General features: G+C 40.9%; 1 protein-coding gene across 2 annotated transcripts in view; it reads left to right on the top strand.

The window, feature by feature from the left end:
- Mysm1 (Myb like, SWIRM and MPN domains 1) overlaps window positions 1-7,959 on the top strand; it is a 40,340-nt gene extending 32,381 nt beyond the window's left edge. Inside the window, exons 17-20 of one of the 2 annotated variants that reach the window (XM_021663161.2) lie at window positions 472-577; window positions 775-829; window positions 1,810-1,977; window positions 4,937-7,959. In XM_021663161.2, coding sequence (XP_021518836.1) covers window positions 472-577; window positions 775-829; window positions 1,810-1,968 — 320 coding nt within the window. In that variant the 3' untranslated portion in view covers window positions 1,969-1,977; window positions 4,937-7,959. Of the gene's footprint in view, window positions 1-471; window positions 578-771; window positions 830-1,809; window positions 1,978-4,936 lie in introns of both variants that reach the window. The other variant, XM_021663160.2, reaches the window with a different exon arrangement.
- The last annotated feature ends 14,589 nt before the right edge of the window (window positions 7,960-22,548 follow it).

The raw sequence follows: 22,548 nt of genomic DNA, 5'->3' as shown, positions 1-22,548 counted from the left end.
CTTTTGTTTCGTTGTTAAAGTGCCATTCTCCTAGTCTGAATGCCTGATAGTTTCCTCAGCTTTAAAGTAGGAATGCTGCCTGCCGATGCAGCATTGATGACTTGTTCTAAGAAGGTACTGTGTCTTGCTTTGCTGAGAACAGTCCCAGTTTATTACTAACAGTGCCCTCTTCTGTTCAAAAGCTCTCTTGGCTTGGATGATAAATGAGAAGACATTCTGCCTTTTACACAGCTTTTCACAGAACTGTCAGGAAAGGGACACTTACTTTTCTTCAGTACTAGTACTAGCTTAGTATTAACATGCTGGGAGGGGCAAATATAGTCAGGCAGTAAATATTTGATGAATGCCCAGTGTTTAAAGAGCTGTTCAGTTGGTCTGCCAAGCTGTTAATTAAAAACACTGAAGAGAATTTTAACTAAAAGGAGATTGGAGAAATAGTTGATGAAAATGTGCATCTTTACACTTCTCTAGGTTTACCTTACAAATTTGAAGTACAACAGATGTTAGAAGAACCTCAATGGGAATTAGTGTTTGAAAAGACAAGATGGATAATTGAAAAATACAGGCTTTCTCATAGGTATGTGCTATCCTATAGGGGTTTGTGATATCCCCACACATTTGTAGGCTTTCTTGTTAAAGCCTTTTATGGAATCAGAGAAAGCAAAGCCTAGATTAAATATAAAATCCTGATGCCCGGCATCAGTGACAGTTTTATTACACAACCAATTGTATATTTGTCTCAACAGTTTCTTTTCAAATTTCTTCCTACAGCAGTGTCCCCATGGATAGAATCTTTCACCGGGATTCTGACCTAACCTGTTTGCAAAAAGTAAGCTGCCTTCATTTTTAATGGTTTCATTATTCAGATTCCAAAGCTCTAGTCATCTTGGTGTGTTTGGATACATTTTCAATGTTTCCTTTATTGATTTACTTTGTAAAAACAGTGTGTTTTATTGGCTAAGCGTGTACATAGAAATAATACTCTTTTATAATACATTTGTCCGTGTTGACTTAAGTATTTCTTACCAGTTTATTATTGTATATAGTGAAAAAAACCTTTTATCTTTAAAATTCACAAGTACCATGTTCTCTTTTAACTGTAATGTTTGGCCATTTTTTAAGAAATACAGTATAAGTCTAATTTAAATGCTCATTTTGCTCTAACTTTGCATTTAGAAAATAAAGGTTTAGATTTTGTTTTTCCATTTCTGGTTAAGATGAATAATAGACTGTCAACATTTTTTATTTTATTTTAGTCGTTTTGGGAATATTACTAAAAAGTAAGCATAGTAAGTTCATTTTGCTACATTTTTCTATATACTATTGAAAGACCAATGTGTTCATCTCCCAGGAAACTGGCCAAGAACTATATACATAGTTCTCTTTTTGTTCTTTCTCTCCGTCTCTCTGTTTTGTTTGTTTGGGTTTGGGGCTGGGCGCTCAAATTTGAGCCTTGTACATGGTTACCAGGCACTGTGCTGTACCCCTAGACCCACGGTTCTATGTGCTTTGTTGTTTGTTTGTTTTTAAAACTGTACACATGGTTTGTCTCTGTAAATCTAATTGTAAAATCACAGATTTGTCTACAGTAGAAAGCATTCCTTGCATATGGTTCTTTTCCTGTGGAGTTGTAAGGGAGCTCATTTACCTTTAACAGTGATTTCTGTGTTCCAGGCAGAGATTGGTGAGGACAGTATTTCTCATTTGAGTATTAAGAAATCTGAGGTTTGAAAAGAAATAGTGGCAGTTACGCCAGCCCTCTTAATACTTAAGTATTTAAATATAATATAATGTTTTTTCTTTTACTAGCTTTTGGAGTGTCTAAGGAAAACACTAAGCAAAGTAGCCAATTGCTTCATCGCTGAGGAATTCTTGACTCAGATAGAAAATCTGTTCCTTTCCAATTACAAAAGCAAGGAAGAAAATGGACTGGCTGAAGAGAGCAGCACAAAGGAGCTGTTCATGTGATTATTTAAAGTAAGACATCTGACCTTGACATGCTGCAGTTATATGCATGACCTTGACATGTTATAGCAGTATAAATTAAGTGGGTTTTTCTTTTAATCCATAAAATTCTAAACTTTCCCACATAAATAAGAGAATTGGGCTTGTTTCTCTTAGTGACACTCGAGTGTTGGGTTCCTGTCTCTAATAAGCAGTGCAGTAGACTAATGAAAGCTGGAGTGCTGGTCTGCTTTGCTCTACACAGCTTGATACGTAGACTATGTCTAAGCTTTACTTCTCTGAAGTAGCCTTTGTTTCTCATTCCGGCACCTTATCTCATTAGACATACCTTCTTTCCCATATGTTCTGGTGGTAAGGTGTGTGTGTGTGTGTGTTCTTTGGATGTTGCAGCCTAGGTGTGGAAAGAGTTAATGTGGTTGAGGACTACTGACTAGTAAATCTAAGAACATGGTGTAGAATGCCAAACAAGGCAGAAGGAAAAAACATTCCTTAGAAACATTCAGCAAGAGACCAAAAGGGGGAAAAACCAGTTTTCAGACCTCTATATTTGCTTTACTTTTATTGTGTAGCACTGTACCAGAAGATTGTCAGCTTTCTCAGCAATTTAAACATTTTTAGATGAATTTCACAAGGGAAATAATTAGTTCCAACTTTGTCTGGTTGCTATAGTGTGTGATAAAATGTTATTTAACAGGACTTGCTAATGTAACCCTCTACCTAGCTTTTTTCCTACTGTCAGGAGAAAGAGACAAATGACAATCAAGTTTAAATCAGATGTTGCAATTTTTAGAAACGAAAAGATACAATCTAGTACTTCACATATTTAACCCAGTTTCCTATACTTTGTAAACATAAAATGGAGGTTAGTAAACTTTTTTCATATAAAGGACCAGTAAGTCAATATTTCTGCTAGTTGAAGAACTAGTGTCTGCTCATTGTCCAGGCCTTCTTTTTGGTAACAGTTTTGTTATATTGAAACTGAATGCGAGTTTAGAATTTTTCTTTTTTTGTTGTTGCAGTTGTAGCCAAAGAAGAAGGCAGCACGGGTGGAGTGGCTGTACAGTCAGTCTTAGGTGACCTGAGGCTGACTTGGACTATGTGATTTGAAGAAACAGAGTTTGCTTTCTCCTGGCTAACTTCACTTTATATATCTGAGGCTCCTTTAGCCCCCAGAGTTACTCCAGCTCTGATTCATGTGCTGATTTGTTAGGCTCACCTTTTATCTTCATTTTAAGATTGTGCAGTTCCCAAATTAATGTGTAGTTTTTAAAGAAAACTAGCAGTTTTTCTCTTTCTCTGTGTACATTTATTATGAACAATGAAACAGACTTTGTAAAATCCCCTCGAAGTCTGGAAGTATAAGAGCTCCAGAGCAAAAATTCAGGAATCCTGATCTCTCAACCTAATCTCTGACAGCTTTGGTACATGACCTTGTTCTGGGTACATTTCTCTAAACTCCAAGTTCCTCAATTGAAATTTAAAGAGCTAGGTGTGTGTGTGTGTGTGTGTGTGTGTGTGTGTGTTCACTTTTATTTTCATGAACTATATATGAAAAAAGATTGTAAAGTATCATCTCCCCCAAAGGGATGGCTTTGTCCATCTTGTTCTGACTTAGTGGTTTAATAACTAAATTTGTTTATAATCATGGTTAAACAGTATCAGTAGTGACCTAAACAGTTTAATATCATCATCATCATTGTTTACACTTTATTTAATTTGTATCCCGGTTGTAGTCCCCTCCATCCCTCTTCCTCCCCTATCCCTCTTCCATGGTCCACTGATAGGGGAAGTCCTCCTCCTCTACTGTCTGACCCTAGCCTATCAGGTCCCATCAGGACTGCCTCGATCCTCTTTCTCTTTGGACTGGCTAGGTTGCCCCACCAGGGAGAAGTGATCAAGCGGCAGGCAACTGAGTTGATGTCAGAGCCTGTCTCTTCTCCCCTTACTAAGGAATCCCTATGGAGACTGAGCTGTCTATGGGCTACATCTGAGCAGGGGTTCTAGTCCTTTCTATGGATGGTCTTTGGAGCCCAACTGTTTGAGACTTTGTTGGTCTCCTTGTGGACCTCCTGTTCCCCTCTGTGTCTTTATCCCCATTCTTCCATAAGACTCCCTGCACTGTGTTCAAAGTTTGGCTACGAGTCTCTGCATCTGCTTCGATCCCCTGCTTGGTGGAATCTTTTACAGGACATCTGTGGTAGGCTCCTACCTTGTTCCTTCTCTCCTACTTCAGTAGAGTCCTTGTTATTTAGCTTTTTTAGGTCTGTAGATTTTAGTATGTTTATCCTATTATATGGCTAATATCCACTTATAAGTGAGCATATATACCATGCTTCTGGGTTACTGCACTCAGGATGATCTTTTGCAGGCAAAGAATGGAACTAGTAAAGAGCTAGAATTGTATAACTTGGTGTCTCTTCAAGCACAGAAGGCTACAAAAGTCAATAGCAATTCATTCCTTTGTGCTTTTCTTCCTTTTCACCTGTCTACTTCATAGGCTGTGGAACAGACCTGGAAATGGATGTTGATTAACTTTCTTCTTGTTTCCCTAGAATATTGTTCAATTACTAAAAGTTGTTTCTCAAATCTGTATTTCTCACATGCCAGGGTATTCACTACCCTGAACTACATTGTAAGGCATGGCAGTAGTCAGAGTGTAAGGCCGTGAGAAGACAAATTTTTAAGCAACTATTGAGGGTCTGTTTTTCTGACTATAGACTATATTTGTAATTTACCTTATGAAATATTTTAAAATACAGAGATGTAAAGGGAACTTTTATTCTCTTGGAGGCTTATAGCTGTTTGCTAAACAAAGAGCAGATATCTCAAACCTATTATTCAGAAGATATTTCACACAGGAATTAAATTCTTAACCAGTTTTTAACAGCACAGATTTAGAACATTCAGATTCATCATTTGTCTCTTTCTTTCCTATTCTTTCTCAATGCTGTTTTCTTTTCTCTTGCCATAGGGTCTACTTGCTTTGGCAGCTGCAGATGGCTTTTCTGCTGACCTTGCTTGGCCTCCTGCGGATATTTAGAGCCAAGGCCTTAAAGAAGCACAGATGAGTCTGGAACCCAAGGGGCATGTAACACAGAAGTTCATGAAAAACTAAAGAAAAGCCCATCCTAACAGTGTTTGCAGAAGTGGAGGACCGGAGACACCTGAGTCTCTTCAGCCTACGTTCTGTTTTTATTGGTGCACACAACTGTAAAATAATGAGTTTAAATTTGTTCTTAATCTGACTTTGCTAAGGAAAATTAATGATCATTCTTCTCCTATATTAGACTTAGTGTTCTTCAGAAATAATTCTCAAGAAACAAAATCAGTGAAACAAGACCCTGGCCCTCATTTAGCCTTGAACCATTCTTTTCCAGTCCTTTTAATTGGCCTGGAGCTCTCATTCCTGTAATTGGTTTGACCATGTACTCAAAGCTCATGAGGTTTTTAGGCCCTAAGCACTTTTGCCCATGCAGACCCCTTCCATACAGAATTCAGAATTACATTTTATAATTGTGTTTGTATGAAATAACAGTATTCGTATTTTGGAGAAGTAAAATATTCCTTTAATTTAAAACTCAGGTTGTTTTTCCTAATAAAATTAAGTAAAACATTTGTTACATGCGCTTCAGAATACTGAGAGTCTGATACCTTGTGCCTAATGGGTGGTTTGCCCTGCCTGTGTTCTAAGGGTGTTGTCAGAAAATGCAGTCAGTATTCTCTATCCCCTTGCTCCTTGGTTATTTATTGCCACTCCACCGAGAGCACTGCAGTTGGCAGCGTCAGTAGGCCTGTACATTTGAATTTCATTCTTTCCCACCCTAGCCAGAACTTGGTACTGCTTAACCCCCATTATCCGAGGGGTGTTGGGGTTGGAGACAGTAGTTAGAAGTCAGTTGGTAAGCATTTTTGTTCTGCTTCCTACTTTTACATCTTGTGCTATGCCTCACACGGTGAAGGAGCTTTCTTCCTTTTTCCCTCGAACCCCATTATTCGTCACAAGCTCACAAGATTTAAGATCTTAATACCGTCCACTGAAAGTGTTTGAGAGAGCCATTCTGATTTCCCTGCAATTGTTTAGTACTGGCCCAGGCTTCTCCACAGAATGTTCCTTTTCTCTGGTTTGGCTAAGTGAGGTCTGTGACATGCAGACTATAAGCACGTTTAGCCTCTTCAGTTCTCAGTTCAAGAACATGGCATCCAGGGCAGGCTCTTTGACCTCCCCACCCCACCCCCCAGGGGAGGAGCAGTCCTGTTAGGCCACAGAGGAGGACTTTGCAGCCAGCCCTGAAGATACCTGGTAAAACAGGGTCAAATGAAAGGGGAGGAGGTCCTTCCCTATCAGTGGACGTGGAAAGGGGCAGGGAAGAGACCAGGGAGGGAGTGTGGGGTTGGGGAGGGAATGAGGGGGCGGGATACAGCTGGGACACAGAGTTAACAAATGTAACTAAAAAGAAAAATTAAATTAAAAATAAATAAATATTCAATTATGATCAAACTGCAAAAAAAAAGAAAAAGAAAAGAACATGGCATCCTTAGCCTTCCAGCCCAAGCTGTCCTACTGCTCTTTAGTTTACCTTTTCCCCATGTATATTTCTGGGTCCTGACAGAATGAGCTGGAGAAGCTGATAGAATCAGTATGCCCAAGAGTGATGCTCTGCTCCATGCCAGACAAAGATACCTTTGACACCTCCTTGTACACACACTTGTACATCATCAGTGGATATCCCGTGTGGGTGTCTCATCAATAACAGAGTTGCCATCCAAATTTTCCTTTTTCTACTTTCACCTCTACCACCAAGATGCTTAATCTGTTATCAAATAGAATAGCATGAAGGAAAGTACCATCATAGAAGCACAAAGAAAAGCACACACATGTTGATGAACATGTACTCTGTCAGCATTAACAAATTTGATCTGGATCTCTAGTTTCCATTTCCTAATAGTACTTTTATGACTATATTTTGTGATATGCCCAGAAAAATCAGTTAGGAGAATAATGTAATATATGTAATCATTTTCTGACCTTTTCTGAAAAGGTTTTATGTGTGCTTTTGTTGCCTGTAATTTTGCTTTCTGGTATCTCCTCCGCCTTACTCATCATTGCCTTATTGCCCCCACTAAATCAGGAGAAAATAAAAGCATCCAAGAGGAACTGAAAGGGTTCTAAATGAAACTAAGTGTTAAAGCTGAAACTAGTTCACAGCACCTGGGTAGCTTTTATTTTCATCTTTTGGTGTCTCTGTCACACACGTGTGTGAATTCCAGGGAAAATGCTTGGTTTGTTGTCTCTGATGTTTCTTAGTAGCTTTTCAGAAATTTGTTAGATATGTTATCACAGTTCATATTCCGTTTTCATATCATAACATGGCGACTTGTGTGATGGTGCATACCTTTAATCCCAGAATTCAGAAGCAAAGATAGATGGATTTCTAGAGTTCAAGGCCAGCCTGGTCTACATATTCCTAGGAATAGGAAGACCCTATCTTTAAAACAAAACAAAACAGTTTTCTGCTTTAGCATATGAGTTCTAATTAAGTTGTATGAGTTGTAATTAAGTATTGGTATGATTTATGTAGATGAGTAATTTACATTGCCTTTAAATGAGTAGATTGGAGTTGACTTGCACAGTTATGTTTTATATAAGATACTGCATGACAGTTTATGAACTTGTTTTACAATATTAGCAGTTTTGTGAATTTTTTCACTACTTTGCATTTTACACTGTTCTTTAACAATATAATGATTTAAAACTATTTTGTACATTTAAATGTTAAATGATATGTTGTATATATTTACATTAAAGAATATTGTAAATATCAGTGTTTGTAAGATTATAAAAGATTTCCCCCAAAATATAAACTCACCTTTCCATACTTACTTGTGACATACCTGATTTAAGCTTTGACTTATTATCTTACAATGAAAGCAAAGGAAAAACATGCTGCCAAGTCAATGTAAACAAAAATTTGGCAATAAAACGGGTGGTTTTGATGTTGTTGTAAATTATTAGTAATATATGTGTTGAATTACAAAGAGAAGGCACTATCTTAGTTACCTTTCTTGTGCTATGACAAAACACTTGACCAAGGCAACTTAAAAAGAGCATTTAATTTGGGGTTCACACTTGGATCCAGAGGGTCTGTGACCATCATGTCAAGGAGTATGGCAGAAGGCAGTTAGGCATGGCATTGGAGCGTTAGCTGAGAGCTTGTACCTTATCCCCAAGCACATGGCAGAGAAAATGCAAACTGGAAATGGTATGGGCTTTGGAAACCTCAAAGCCAGCTCCTCAGTGTCACTTCCTCCATCAAGGTCACACCTTCTAATCATTCACATACAGTTCTACCAGTGGAGACCAGGTATCCAAATATATGAGCCTGTGGGGCCGTTCAAGAACATCCAAACACTACAGCCACATTCATTCACACCAGGCCTTGGTGAGCAAATCTTACACAGCTTCCAGTCAGGGACACAAAGATCAGTAAATCTTGACTCCCTACAAGAACCTGATTAGTGGGAAAATGCAAAACAAGCTGCAGTTGGTTATAAAATGCCTATAGAAAGGTAACAGAGAGTGGTGGTGAGAATTCTCTGGACCGGGAGTGTGCCTTTAAAAGAAGTACCTGGCAGGTTTGATTATGGGATGTTTCGGAAAAGATGCTGAAAATGCTTCCAGCATAACTGGAGGTTAGAAAAACAAAATATTTTGATCAGAGAGTAGAATATATAAGATGGTAATTATGAGAGCAACATTCAGCCAGTACATTAAATTTTAAGTCACAGAAGGTATAAAGTAGAGGCCAGTGAGGTAGTGGGTAAAGAGATCTAATGGCCCAGGTTCTGTTCCCAAGATCCACATAGTGGAAAGAGCCAACTCCTGCAGTAGTCCTCTGATGTCCACACATGCACGTGTCAAATGCTGATGCACACATCTCAGGAAACATTTTGTTAAAAATTTTAGTAAGTAGAAAGTGAATCTCATCTTAAAAATCAGTGCAAATACTGGTTTAACTAATTTTCAACTTTCCATTTTTATTCCTAGCATGAAAGAAATTACAGATTTTGTATAAAACAAGGCATCTTTATATTCTCATTAAGAATACCTGTTTAGGGATGTGGCTCAGTGCTAACTTGCCAAGAGTGTATGAGATCTTGTACTACCTGACCCTTTATTCCCTTCTTTATGTATCTGTGTGGCATTCCATGCTCTAGTCTGTCCTAGTGGATCTGGTAGTATGCGGTGGATAATCGGATTGTACCTATGTTCTTATTTCACGTGGTTTGGGTTGTTTGGTTTTGGTTTTCAATGTATAATCAGTACTTGCAGGAGAGTTGCTAAGCCAACAACGGTTTTACTTCTTTTAAATTTTTTAGTATCTTGGAGAAATTTTTATTTTTTATAGTAATTTAAAGTCAAGTATCCTAGTAAAAATAATGATTTATTTGTCAGATATGATGAAATCCTGAGAATTATTCCACAAAGCTTTTATTTCATTGGAAGTTCATTCCTCTGTATAATTGTTAGGGATTCTTAATAATTAAGCTTTTTTTTTTTTTAACTTTCTGATTGCAGCCATGGCTCAAGAATTGTCTCACGGTTCTATTTGTGCTTGAATGGTTTCTGCATCACTGAACCTCAAGTTTTTCTTCTGACAGAATGCTTGTTTGAAACAGGATACACCACATACTTACACATTCCTTCAGAATCTTGCATTTTCAGAAAGATACACTAAAATGGAATGCTTGTTTTTGTTTTCCATATTTTTCCTATTATCCTATGAGGCATATTAGGACATGAAGGATTTAGTGAGTGGGGAGGGGGGGGAGAGACAAGGGAGGGCAGTGTGCGGTAACCAAAGTTAAGATGGATGTTGAAAACCTTACGGAAACCCACTCATTAGTAAGCCAGTTTCAAAATACAAGTTCCGAAAAAGAAAGTTGAACAGGATTACCTTGCATTGTGACAGTGCCACTCCCAGAACACATGGGTTATTGAACTAAAATTGTAGGACAAGGCATGGGATGGCTCCCTATGAGTTAATTGATCAGGGAGGCCCCAGAAGTCTCCAGAACAGCCAGACCCTTGCCATTGCCCTTGGCTGTTTATTCATCACATCGGCATGGTAAGACCCTGTTGCTGAATACACACTTAGGACTTCAAAAAAACCCATTTCAAAGGAGTGGAAAGCTTTAACCCTGCTGACCAGTTTTCATGGTGCAGAAAGGTGCTGTGTAGCCCTGGGGGTCGAGAAAAGACATCAGTATCCTCATCCAGGGCCCAACCCTGCAGAGTCAGTATTGGCTTGTCAGCTGTGGTGGCCTGCGTGAGAATGACCCCCTTGAGCTTATGTATTTGAATACTTGTTCCCAGTTGGTGAAACTCTTTGGGAAGGATTAGGTGGCTTGGCCTTGCCTTGGAGGGAGCTGTGTCATAGGGAGTTGGGCAGGACGATTGACTTGACTGATAATGCCAGCGGGCTGCCGGGATATGGGAAGCTTCTGATAGGATCAGTATACCAAACTTGGAGAATACAGGGAACTGACCTGCAGACAGAACCTTCCATCCCCAAAGTCCTCCTTTCCCCCATGAGACCCCCAAGTCCCCTGCCCCACACCTTTCAGTCTCCACTCCCACAGGAAACTGGTGTCCTATAGTTATTCTGATTTACAGAAGAAAAAAAAAAAAAAACAGTCCTACTTTGGGAGAAGCCAGTCTTATTTCCATGTTGCCCCTATCATTACCAATCTAACATCTTCCCTCGTTCCCAACATGTGCCTACTTAAACACCCCATAAGGTATACCTGATGTCCTCTGCTCCTGGACCTTTCACCAGGGTCTAAAGTCCAAGTGACGGCCCAGAACTTGACTCTTGCTGCTCCAAATCTCTGCTTTATTCATCAGGCGTTTCTACACTGGCCCACCCAGAGCTAGAGCCTTGCTTTAGCCAGGCACATTTCTGGCCACAAAGGAGGTTACGGTAGCCAAGTTGTCCTCACCTGACAAATGTGATCGTTTGCTAGTCAGAGAAGGAACACATTCCATGTGAGACCAATTGCTTCAAACCTATCCAAGCTTCTGCTCAGATTTTGCCTTTCTGGAAGTTTCTTGGAGTCCTTAAAAGCCAGATGATGATTTTTTTCTTAATGTCAATAAACAAATTTCCCTGCTGCCCAATTTCAGTGTGTTTAGGGAAGTCCCTGTCTAGATTAGCTGAGCCAGCTGAAGGTATTATTACTACTACTAGGGAGTAGTAGTAGCTGTTAATATTTCATTTAAGTATATCAGTAAGGTTTCAGTGTGGGAAGCAAACACTACAGATAATCCATGCAAGAGGTGGTGACTCACATAATTCTTTCTAACCTTAACTGGCAAAAGTAGAACCCTGCGGCCACCAATGGGGGCTGTTGGAATTAAAGCTCTACCACTGCAGTGATCATAGCTCCTGCTGCCTCTGACAGGAAGCTGTTTCCATGACCATTCACAAGCCAATCAAATGTCTTTCTTGCCTGAGAGCGAATGGACTTTTGAAGGCGTTTACACAGAGCACACTGCAGCAGGGCGTCCTCAGAGAGGCGGGAGGATGCCTCTCTGCCATGCAGATATCCCTAAGCAGTGGTTCTCAGCTTGCGCGTCACAAACCCTTTAGGCATCAAATGACCTTTTCGCAGGGGTTGCCGAAGACTCCCGGAAAACACAGATATTTACATTACGTTTCCTAACAAAATTACAGTTATGAAGTAGCAATCAAATAATTTCATGGTTGGGGTTCACCACAACATGAGGAACCATATAAAAGGGTGTCAGCATTAGGAAGTTTGAGAGCCACTTTCCTAAAGAACAATAAACGACAGTGTTCTAAAGGACAGCAAGCATTGGAACCTCATGACCAAGCAGAACTCTGATAGTCTGTGTCTTAGTTAGGGTTTTATGGCTGTGAAGAGACAAAATAACCACAACAACTCTTATAAGAAAAACACACAATTGGACTTGGCTTATAGTTCGGCGCTTCAGTGCATTATCGTGGGTGGAGGCTTGGTGGCACACAGGCAGACATGGTGCTGGAGATGTAGCTAAGAGTTCTACATCTGGATCCACAAGCAGCAGGAAATGACAGTGACACACGGGCCAGGCTTGAGCTTCTGAAATCTAGTGACACATCTACTCCAAGGTCACACCTCCTAATAGTGCCACTTCCTGTGGGCCTGTGGGGTCCATTTTATCCAAACTACCGCATTCCAGGAACCAAAGTTAGTTTCCTAGTTATTGTGGCCATAGTCAGTCACACGGCTCATCGTCATAGGTGAAGTCCTATGTGAAGTCCTGCCGAGCAGGAGGCATCCACTCTGTAGAGAATAGGCCACTTAGAGGAGAAGTCAAGCTGACTGCACTACTGGGCAGGAAGGCACCAGTCCCTTAGATCAGTGGAGAATGGAAGGTGTGGACAAAGCTGGTCGAGACCAGCTCTAACAATGTTCAGAATCCAAGGAGAGGATGTGGGGTTGATGACGAATAAATCAAATGCGTGTGTGCACACGCACACACACACACCACACACACTTAATGGATGACGAAAGCTCCAACAGTTTCATATATACACATACATATATACATACACACTTTCTTGGTGGATGGAGCTTCAGCTCCAACTTTATTTTTCCTTCTGCAGCTTATATGTCCCAGCAAAATCTTTCAAGCAGTACAAAACCACAATGTAGTTACATTCTATTTCTTTACGTGGATGATATTAATGAGTATATGTAGAAAAACATGTTCCCCAATACCCTCACATGTTCAAATGTTTCACATTTTATGGGTAAGAAACAAATTGTTTCTAAGGACCCACATCCATTTGTAACTAAGCAACTTCTTACAGATTAACTGTGTAAGCAAGGTAATTTTCTCAACCAGTTTCTCTTACTGGGAAGCTTCAATTTCCCATTACAAAGAAAAGATCAATTATTTTATTATTTATCTTAAAAAGCAATTTTATAAAAATCTTAAAAGAATAACAAATAGATATAACTTTTATATAAAAACAGGGTGTTTAAATGTTCAGGGTGCATATATACTCATTAACAGTTTTTATTATTGTTATTATTAAATCAGGAAGCTGAGGGCAAAAGGAGTACAAGAAATGGATCATCACCGTGATCACCAGACCAGCTTTAGCAAAAAAGTTATGTCAGCCAGTATCAGTTGGGCTGCTGCTGTTCTTGTTCCCTGACCTCAAAAAGCCCTAGCTCAACTTTTAGGAGTATGCCTCTCTGAACTTCAAACTATTTCCTAAAATGTTCTGCATTGGAGCCACTAACAAAAACCTCTTAATCTAACTTTGCTAGCAAGCTACTTCTCCAAATTTTCTCCAAGGGTGGTTGTTATTGCTAACAGTCCACCTCTCTGAGTTCTTTCTGAGGGTGGTGGATGAATCATTAATCTGCTCCAGCAGCAATGCTTGAAAAAGATCAAGCACTGTTATTGTAAGAGCCAACGATACTGCTCAGCGAGGGGCTGGAAGCCCCGTATAGTTTTCACAGAACTTGTATATTAGGAGTTATGTGGTGACCGTGAAGGCCATGAGCAGAGCAAAGCTCTGGAACAGCATGAAGTCCTCAGGACACATAGTCCTCTCGAGGCACCCCGTCATGGTTGTGCTAACCTGTGGGCCACATTCCCTGAGTTCTAAATCTGTTGAGCTGTTCCTCCTGCACAGACCCCAAGAGTTTGGGTCTGATGTAAATGGTCACCAAAAATAATAAATAAGAATCTATTCTTATAAAGTTTCTTTTTAGGCAAAGCATAAAACTATGAATTCACAAGAAAAATTGATGCATTTAACAATATAAAATTAAAATTTTATGTGGCAAGATAAAAATTCAAGCAGTAAAAGCAGCAAAATACTTGAAATTCAGTTAAAAGCTACAATATATGAAAAGCTCATTTAACAAGTAAGATGGAAAGGTTCAACCATTGCAGCTCACCTAAGTGGTTTTTCATAGACTGGTGTGTTACAGGGGCTGTGTCTATCAAAAGGGCCTTTTCCCCCTTGGCCGCTTCCAGGCTTCATTACCATGCTTCTCCCACTCTGGTGGATACAATGGTGCTTAGCCAAATTGCCCTTCAGAACGGAGCATCAGTCTCTCTAGTTGCTGCAGGACTGCTGCATCGTACACAGGAATTCAACATCATCAGAAAGAAGCCTTGTTGCCCCAGACTATGACTCTCCCAGTGGACAAGCCATCCAGGGACTGCGGAACATGAAGGTACAAATGCTTAGAGCCCTTGCTGAAGGACATCTTAGTAAAGGCAGCTCCAGAGCACATGCTCGGCTTTTTCTGTGTCCATCACGTGCTGCCTCCCAGCCCCTCACAAACGTCCGCAAGAGGACTTCCCAGTGAACTTGTCACATAGGAGTCTTTGAGTTTCAGAGTTTGCTTTTCTGAGCTGCAATGCTCCCCTGTCAATGACATAAATTTTTGATTTATCCATCCTAAAGTCACTTTGTATACAAACATACCACAATTTAATTATCGGTTCCTTTTAAACAGGGGTGGAAGTCATTTCTGTTACTTCCGGTGTCGCAAGGATTGCTTCTGATAGCATCCATTTCATCTTTTTTTGATCCGGGAGTGTCTCAAAAATGAGACGCCTATAGACACCCCCCCCCCCAGTCTTAGAGTTTACAGAAATACTCTTTGAAACTGTATTGTCTACCTGTCCTCCACAAAACATTACATCAGAGGGCCTCTTGGCATCATTGGGCTTCTAAGTGCTGGCAGGCTGTGGAGAAGCAAGTGGGATTCTTCAGTTTTCATTGAAACCTCTTTGGTGACCAGCACTGTTTTAGTTTTGTGGAAGGTGGAAGTGGGGCTTTCCCTTGGAATTACTTGAAGTAGAAATTTCTGGTTTCCTTGAGGACTCAGTGATGTTCTAGAAGCTAGGCACATGATGTTTTGCTGAAGGATAGCTGGTGAAAGGGCACATGATGTTTTGTTGTGAGCTCTCACATGTGGGAGGTGTGACTTTGGCCAGCTGAGAACATCTGTGTGTGGACTCTGAGGAGAGGAGATATATAGAGGTCCACACACAGTGAGACATCACTTTTTAAATCGACATCGCTGTGCAGATCTTCATGCTTTGACACTTGACTTCAAAGAAAGAGATGTTCCAGAGGGCTTCTTGGGCCAATCCAACTGAGTCTTGCCGCTTTCGCTGACTTGTCCTGATCTTCTGAATCTTGTTGCTGCGTTTGGACTGGACTGCTAGTATCCTGATGACTGTGTTCAATAATCCCCTAAAGATCCATCAACCCTAACTAGCAGGAAGTATATTAAAAAAAAAAAAAAAAAAAAGGTCTACAAAAGCCCTTTTCCCTACTAATCTCATACCTAAGGTGGGGTGGGGGGCTCCCTGTTGGAAGGGAGTTAGAGGTGTTTAAGAACCCTAAATAAAGTAGGTTTGGTAAAAAAAAAAAAAAAAAAAAAAATCTAAGCCTACAATTACTTGCCTATTTTTAACTTAGGTTGTTTGGCTTTTCCTACTGATATGTGGAGTTGAGTGTATTGTATCATTCTCACCCTTTCTGTAGGGAGGGCAGACAGGAGAGGGTATAGAGAAGGGGAAAATGAGTAAGGAGAGGGTATGGATAAGAGATAGGTAAAAAGGGGAGAGTGAAATGTATAGAGAAGAATGGGGAGTGAGAGAAGGGGATAAGGGTAAGGGCAAAGAGAGGAGATTGAGATGGGAGAGAGTAATAAGGGAATAAAAGAGAGCAGAAAGAGGTGGGAGAGAGGATTGGTAAAGGTGAGTGATAGAGAGGAGAGAGATGGAAGAGAAGAGGAAAAGGTAGAGGAGAAAGAACATAGAGAGAAGGGTGAAGAAGTACAGAGGGACAAAGTAGACAGGAAAGGAGGAGATCGAGGGCCGAGAGTGAAAGAGTGAGTAGAAAAAGGGAGAGTGAGAAGATAGAGGAAGAAAGACAGAGAAAAAGAGATAAAAGAGAGGAGAGGAAGAGGAGAGACAGGAAAAGGGCAAAGATTGAGAAGGGGTGGAAAGGAGAAAGAGGAGATAAAGATGGAAAAGAGGGACATGGAAGATAATAGAGAGGGGATAGAGGAGAAAGAGGAGATAATGAGAGGTTGAGGAGTGAGGGAGTAAGATAGCAGAGAGAGGGAAGAGAGATAGCAGAGAGAAAGGATATAGTGCTTCTGAGAATGACATCTGGGCGCCTCCACATGCACACACACACACACGTGCACATACATGTTTTTAAAAACTCACTGGAAAGTCAATCTGTTATGGTATATATTTTCATCCTAATTCTTGCTGAGAAGTCTTAGCTCTTAGTCAACATGGTAGGTCTACATGCAGATGCTATTATTGCACTAGCGTATTGTCAAAAAAAAAAAAAAGCTGCTTAACATTTGAAATGGAACCCCCTGGCAAAAAGTAAAGATAGACATTGTTGGTGGTGCTGTTCTTATATCAGTCAGGGGCAGAGCAGATGGCACTCCTTTGTTCATCCTAGCTTGATGCCTGCCTTGGCGGCCAAAGATGTTTATGCCTAGGACTCATAAAAACCAAGCCAAATCAGGTCCAGGCGGTGCAGCTCAGCACAAGGAAGACAGACAGAGACCTGTGTTCTGCCGCACCACACAGTACAAGCAGAAAATGGAGCTCACAAACCTGCCCTCCAGCTCACGGTGCTGCTGTACCATAGAGCCACAGAGCCCTGCCCATCAGCAGGCAGCACAGCATAAGAAGGGGAAGACAGGCAGGACCTGCAGACCACCATGCCACCCACGGACCTGCCCTCCAGCTGTGTGTGGCACAGATGGGCTGTAGGCACCAGCTTGCTGCCACGCCATGCAGTGTAGAAGGAGAATGTTACCCAGGGGCCCACCAGCCACCTGGCCAGCCTGCAGCTGGAGCCAGCGCAGTGTGCTAGTATGTGGTAGTGCTCAGAAGGGAGAGAAAGACATTGAGCAGCTTGAGCATCATGGAGAGAAATAGAACTGGAGACTCGAGGGTGGAGAGGAGTAGCCTGTTGCGAGTGGCCAGCTCCTCCACCTGGGGCCATGATGAGGACCCAGCCTGGGCTGCCACTGAGGGCCATGTCTGGGTCCATGGCTACACAGTAGCAGCAGGGGTCGGTAAAACTGTACAGACTTTCTATGCTCTCCCCATCTCTGACAAACAGATGTATTTATTTATAATAGCTTTAGGTCTTAGTTTACTGTTGTTCCCAACTAGCTCTTATAACTTATGTTAATCTATATTGATCTATGTTTTGTCACATGGTTCTGTACCTCTCCTCGGTTTTATATGTCCAACTTCCTCCTTGTCTCCTAAGCGAATCTTTTCACACTTGTTTCTTTCCCAGAGTTTTTATTTCTCCAAAGTCTTGCCTATTCTCTCCTGCCTTTGCTATAGGTCATCCAGCTCTTTATTCAACCAATAAGAAGGTGAGGTGACGGAGAACAATGTTTACAAAACATTGAGATAAGTGAACCTTAACAATACCAAAGTCCAGTCTGCACTTAGCACTCTGCTGGCACAGAAATCAGCATTTGAGTATACAAAGACAACTTTGACACAGTACACAAAAACATCACTCCAACATCTTCACATTTTAGTCCAATAAATAGCTATTTCTCTTACAAGTAAGAGAAAACTATATGTAATAATAACAATTAGGAAAACTGTCAGGTAAGAATTACATTCACAATGTCCAGTCCATTGGTATTTGGCAACCTTGGAGAAAGTATTCCATTTTTTATCCTATCTTGATGCAGCATGCATGGTGCTTGTGTCTGGGTAGTGGAAGGTTAAGCTCAGTTACTGCAGATTGATCCTGAGGCCCTGCTTTGGAACACCTGTGTTCATGTTTTCCCACTGGAGGGATCCCGGGGCCAAGGCATACATAGTTTCAGCCTCCAGTCTGCTGCTCTACCTTCCAGAGGAAATTTGCCAGACCTCAGCATCATCCAGATTAGAACCCACCCCAACCCAATCTCCTGCCTATGGGTTCAACTGGGACACAGCTAGAAGAGGAGAGCTGCAGGCTATTTTCTGGGATCCCAGCACACAGCCCTACCCACCATCCTTAGGAGGGCTGACAGATCCCAGGAACATCCAGCCTCTGGCCCAGGGCTCCTTGCCCTCCTAAGAAGTCCAGCGGGTACCTTGAAAAACCAGCCAACACCAGGAACAACCAAATGGCTAAAGGCCAGAGTAAGAACAAAACCAGGTTGGTAAATATGACACCACCAGAACCAGCTATCCTACTACAACAAACTCTGGATATCCTAACAGCTAAAACACAAGAAAATTACCTTAAATCTATTCTTCTGAAGATGATAGAGGCCTTTAAAAGAGGAAACAAATAAATCCCTTAAAGAAATGGAGAAAAATACAACCAAACAGGTGAAGGAAATGAATAAAACAGTCCAAGACCTGAAAAATGGAAATAGAAACAATAAAGAAAGCACAAACTGAAGGAAAACTTAGGGAAAAGAACAGGAACTATATAGGCAAGCTATATAAAGGCATCACCAACAGAATACAAGATGGAGGAGAGAATCCCAGGTGCAGAAGATACAATTAAAGAAATCGATATAGGTGTCAAAGAAAATGTTAAATCTAATTAGAAATGAAAAGGGGGGCATAACAATAGACACTGAAGAAATCCATAGCATCATTAGGTCTTTCTTCAAAAGCCTGTATTCCACAAAATTGGAAAATCTAAAGGAAACGGATGATTTTCTTAATAGATTTTGCCTACCAAAGTTAAATCAAGGGCAAGTAAACAGTTTAAACAGCCCTATAACCCCTAAGGAAATAAAAACAGCCATCAAAAGTCTTTCAACAAACAAACAAAAAACACAGGGTCAGATGGTTCTAGTGCAGAATTCTACCAGATTTCCAAAGAAGAGCTAACACCAATACTCCTCAAACTATTCTACAAGATAGAAACAGACACTTGCTCAACTATGTTCATAGCAGCTTTACGTTTAATATCCAGAAACTAGAAACAACTCAGATGTCCCTCAGCCAAAGAATGCATAAAGAAACTGTGGTACATTTACACAATGGAATACTACTCAGCTATTTAAAAACAAGGAAATCATGCAATTTGGAAGCAAATGGTTGGAAGTAGAAAAAAACATCCCGAGTGAAGTAACACAGACCCAGAAAGACACACATAGAATGTACTCACTTGTAAGTGGATATTAGCCATATGGTACAAGATAATCAGACTATAATCCACAGACCCAAAGAAGCTAAGTAACAAGGGCCATGGGGAGGATGCTTCCCACTCAGAAGGGGAAATAGAATAGACATCAGAAGTGGATGAAGAGAGGAAAGAGTGGGTAGGAGAGGATGTGGGAAGGGGAATGAGGTGGGCATTAGATGTGGGGAGAGTGGGGTTGGGAGGTAAGAGGGCTGGTAGAAAGAAGGGAAACCAATGGGTGGTTTGAGCATCTCTGAGACAAGCTAGAGACCTGTGACAGGGTAAGTTCCTGGGAAGCTATGGGATGACTCTAGCTGAGCCTCTAAGCTGTCGGGAACATGGAGACTGAAATAGCCACTTCCTAGCCAGTTAGGACTTCCAGTGGAGAGAGGGGGACACCGGCCCACACACAAAACCTTCAACCCAAATTTTACCTTTCCTACAAGATGCGCAGGGATAAAGATGGAGCAGAGATTGAAGGAATAGCCAACTGATGACTAGCCCAACCTGAGACCCATCCTATAGAAGAGAGCCAGCCCAAGACACTATTAATGGTATTCATCTATGCTTTCCAACAGGAGCCTAGCATAACTCTCCTCTGAGAGGTTTCATCCAGGAGCAGATTCAAAACAGATGCTGAGACAGACCCACAGCCAAACATTACATGGAGCTCCCAGAGTCTTGTGGAAGAGTTGGGGGAAGGATAGTAGATCCTGTAGGGGACAAGAACCCCTCAAGAAGACCAATGGAGTCAACTAACCTAGACTCATAAGAGCTTACAGATGGGAGCTGACTGAAGCACCCATCAAAGAGCATTCATGAACTGGACCGAGGCCCATGACACATATGTCACTGATGGGCAGTTTGGTCTTCATGTGGGTTCCCTAGCAAGTAGAGCAGGGGTTGGATCTGACATGGACTCTGTTATCTTCTTTTGGATCACTTTCCCCTAATTGGGCTGCCTTATCTCGCCTGTGGAAGAGGATGCACTTAGTCCTGATGTGATTTGATGTGCTGGGATGGGTTTGGGTGGGGGTGGGGCTCCCCTTTTCTGAAGATAAGCTATAGAAGTTTGCCAAACTATTTGTTTTCTAGTCTCTCCCATTTTTTTCATTGTGTAAGTTTTTAACTAATTAATTATTATTAATTACAGTTTATTCACTTTGTATCCCACACCCCCTCCTAATACCACCCTCCCTCTTCTTCTCCTATGCCCCTCCCCCAGTCCAATGATAGGGGGGTCTTCCTCCCCTTCCATCTGACCATTGTCTATCAGGTCTCATCAGGACTGGCTTCTTTGTTTTCCTGGCAGGGCTGCTCCCCTCTCAGGTGGAGGTGCTCCAAGAGCCAGGCCGTGAGTTCATGTCAGATATGGTCCCTGGTCCTATTATTGGGGAACCCTCTTGGATACTGAGCTGCCCAGGGCTACTTCTGTGCAAGGCTTCTAAGTTATCTCCATGCATGGTCCTTGTTTGGAGTATCTGTCTCAGAAAAGACCCCTGTGCCCAGATTTTTTGGTTCTGCCTCTCCCTTTGTGGAGCTCCTGTTCCCTCCAGGTCTTTCTATCTCCCCCTTCTTTCATAAGATTCCCTGCACTCAGCCCAAAGTTTGGCTGTGCATCTCAGCATATGTTTTGACACCCTGCTGGGTGAAGTCTTTCAAAGGCCGTCTGTGATAGGCTCATGTCTTGTTCCTTATTTTTTCCCTCTTCTGATGTCCGGCTCATTTGCCTTTCTGAATGAAGATTGAGCATCTTACCTAGGGTCCTCCTTCCTGCTTAGCTTCCTTAGGTGTACAGATTTTAGCATGATTACCCTACATTATAAGTCTAATATCCACTTATAAGTGAGTATATGCCATATGTGTCTTTCTGCTTCTGCGATACCTCTCTCAGGATGATCTTTTCTAGTTCCCACCATTTGCCTGCAAATTTCATGATTTCTTGCTTTTAATTGCTGAGTAGTATTCCATTGTGTAAATGTACCACAATTTTTTTTTTATCTATTCCTCTATTTAGGGGCATCTGGGTTGTTTTCAGGTTCTGGCTATTACAAATAAAGCTGCTACAAACATGGTTGAGCAAATGTCCTTGTTATATACTTGAGCATCTTTTGGATATATGCCTAAGAGTGGTACAGCTGGGTCTTGAGGTAGTACTATTCCTATTTGTCTGAGAAAGTGCCAGATTGATTACCAAAGTGGTTGTACAAGTTTACATTCCCACCAGCAATGGAGTAGGGTTCCTTTTTCTCCACATCCTCTCCAGCATGTGTTGTCACTTAAGTTTTTTATCTTAGTCATTCTGATGGTTGTAAGATGAAATTGCAGGATCATTTTTGATTTGCATTTCCCTGATGACTAAGGATGTTGAGCATTTCTTTAAGTGTTTCTCTGCCATTCGATGTTCCTCTATTGAGAATTCTCTGTTTAGCTCTGTACACCATTTTTTTAATTGGGTTACTTGATTTGTTGCTTTTTAACTTCCTGAGGAGTAGATGGCTGGAAATAATCAAACTCAGGGCTGAAATTAATATATTAGAAACAAATAAAACAATTCAAAGAATCAATGAAACCAAGAGCTGTTTCTTTGAGATAGACAAGATAGACAAACCCTTAGCCAAACTAACTAAAAGTCAGAGAGACATCATCCAAATCAACAAAATCAGAAATGAAAAGGAGGACTGAGGAAATCCAAACAATTATTAGATCTTACTTCAAAAGCCTATATGTCACAAAATTTGAAAATCTAAATAAAATGGACAATTTTATTGATCGATTCCACTTGCCAAAATTAAATCAAGAACAGGTAAATCAATGAAATAGTCCTATATCCCCTAAAGAAATAAAAGCTGTCATCAAAAGTCTCCCATCCAAAAAAGCCCAGGGCCAGATGGTTTCAGCACAGAATTCTACCAGACCTTCAAAGAAGAGCTAACACCAATACCCTTCAAACTATTCCACAAAATAGAAACAGAAGGAACATTACCAAACTCATTCTATGAAGCCACAGTCACCTTGGTACCTAAACCTCACAAAGACCCAACAAAGAAAGAGAATTTCAGGCCAATCTCTCTTATGAACATTGATGCAAAAATACTCAACAAAATACTCGCAAACTGAATCCAGGAACACATCAAAGATATCATACACTATGACCAAGTAGGCTTCATCCCAGACATGCAAGGGTGGTTCAATATATGGAAATCCATCAATGTATTCTACCATATAAACAAACTAAAAGAAAAAGACCACATAATAATCTCCTTAGATGCTGAAAAAGCATTTGATAAAATCCAAGATTCATTTATGTTTAAAGTCCTGGAGAGATCAGGGATACAAGGCACTTACC

This window comes from Meriones unguiculatus, chromosome 12, assembly GCF_030254825.1.
Source record: "Meriones unguiculatus strain TT.TT164.6M chromosome 12, Bangor_MerUng_6.1, whole genome shotgun sequence".
Taxonomy (NCBI): Eukaryota; Metazoa; Chordata; class Mammalia; order Rodentia; family Muridae; genus Meriones; species Meriones unguiculatus.
The sequence above is the reverse complement of the archived record's forward strand: the minus strand, read 5'-3'. Positions and strand labels throughout refer to the sequence as shown.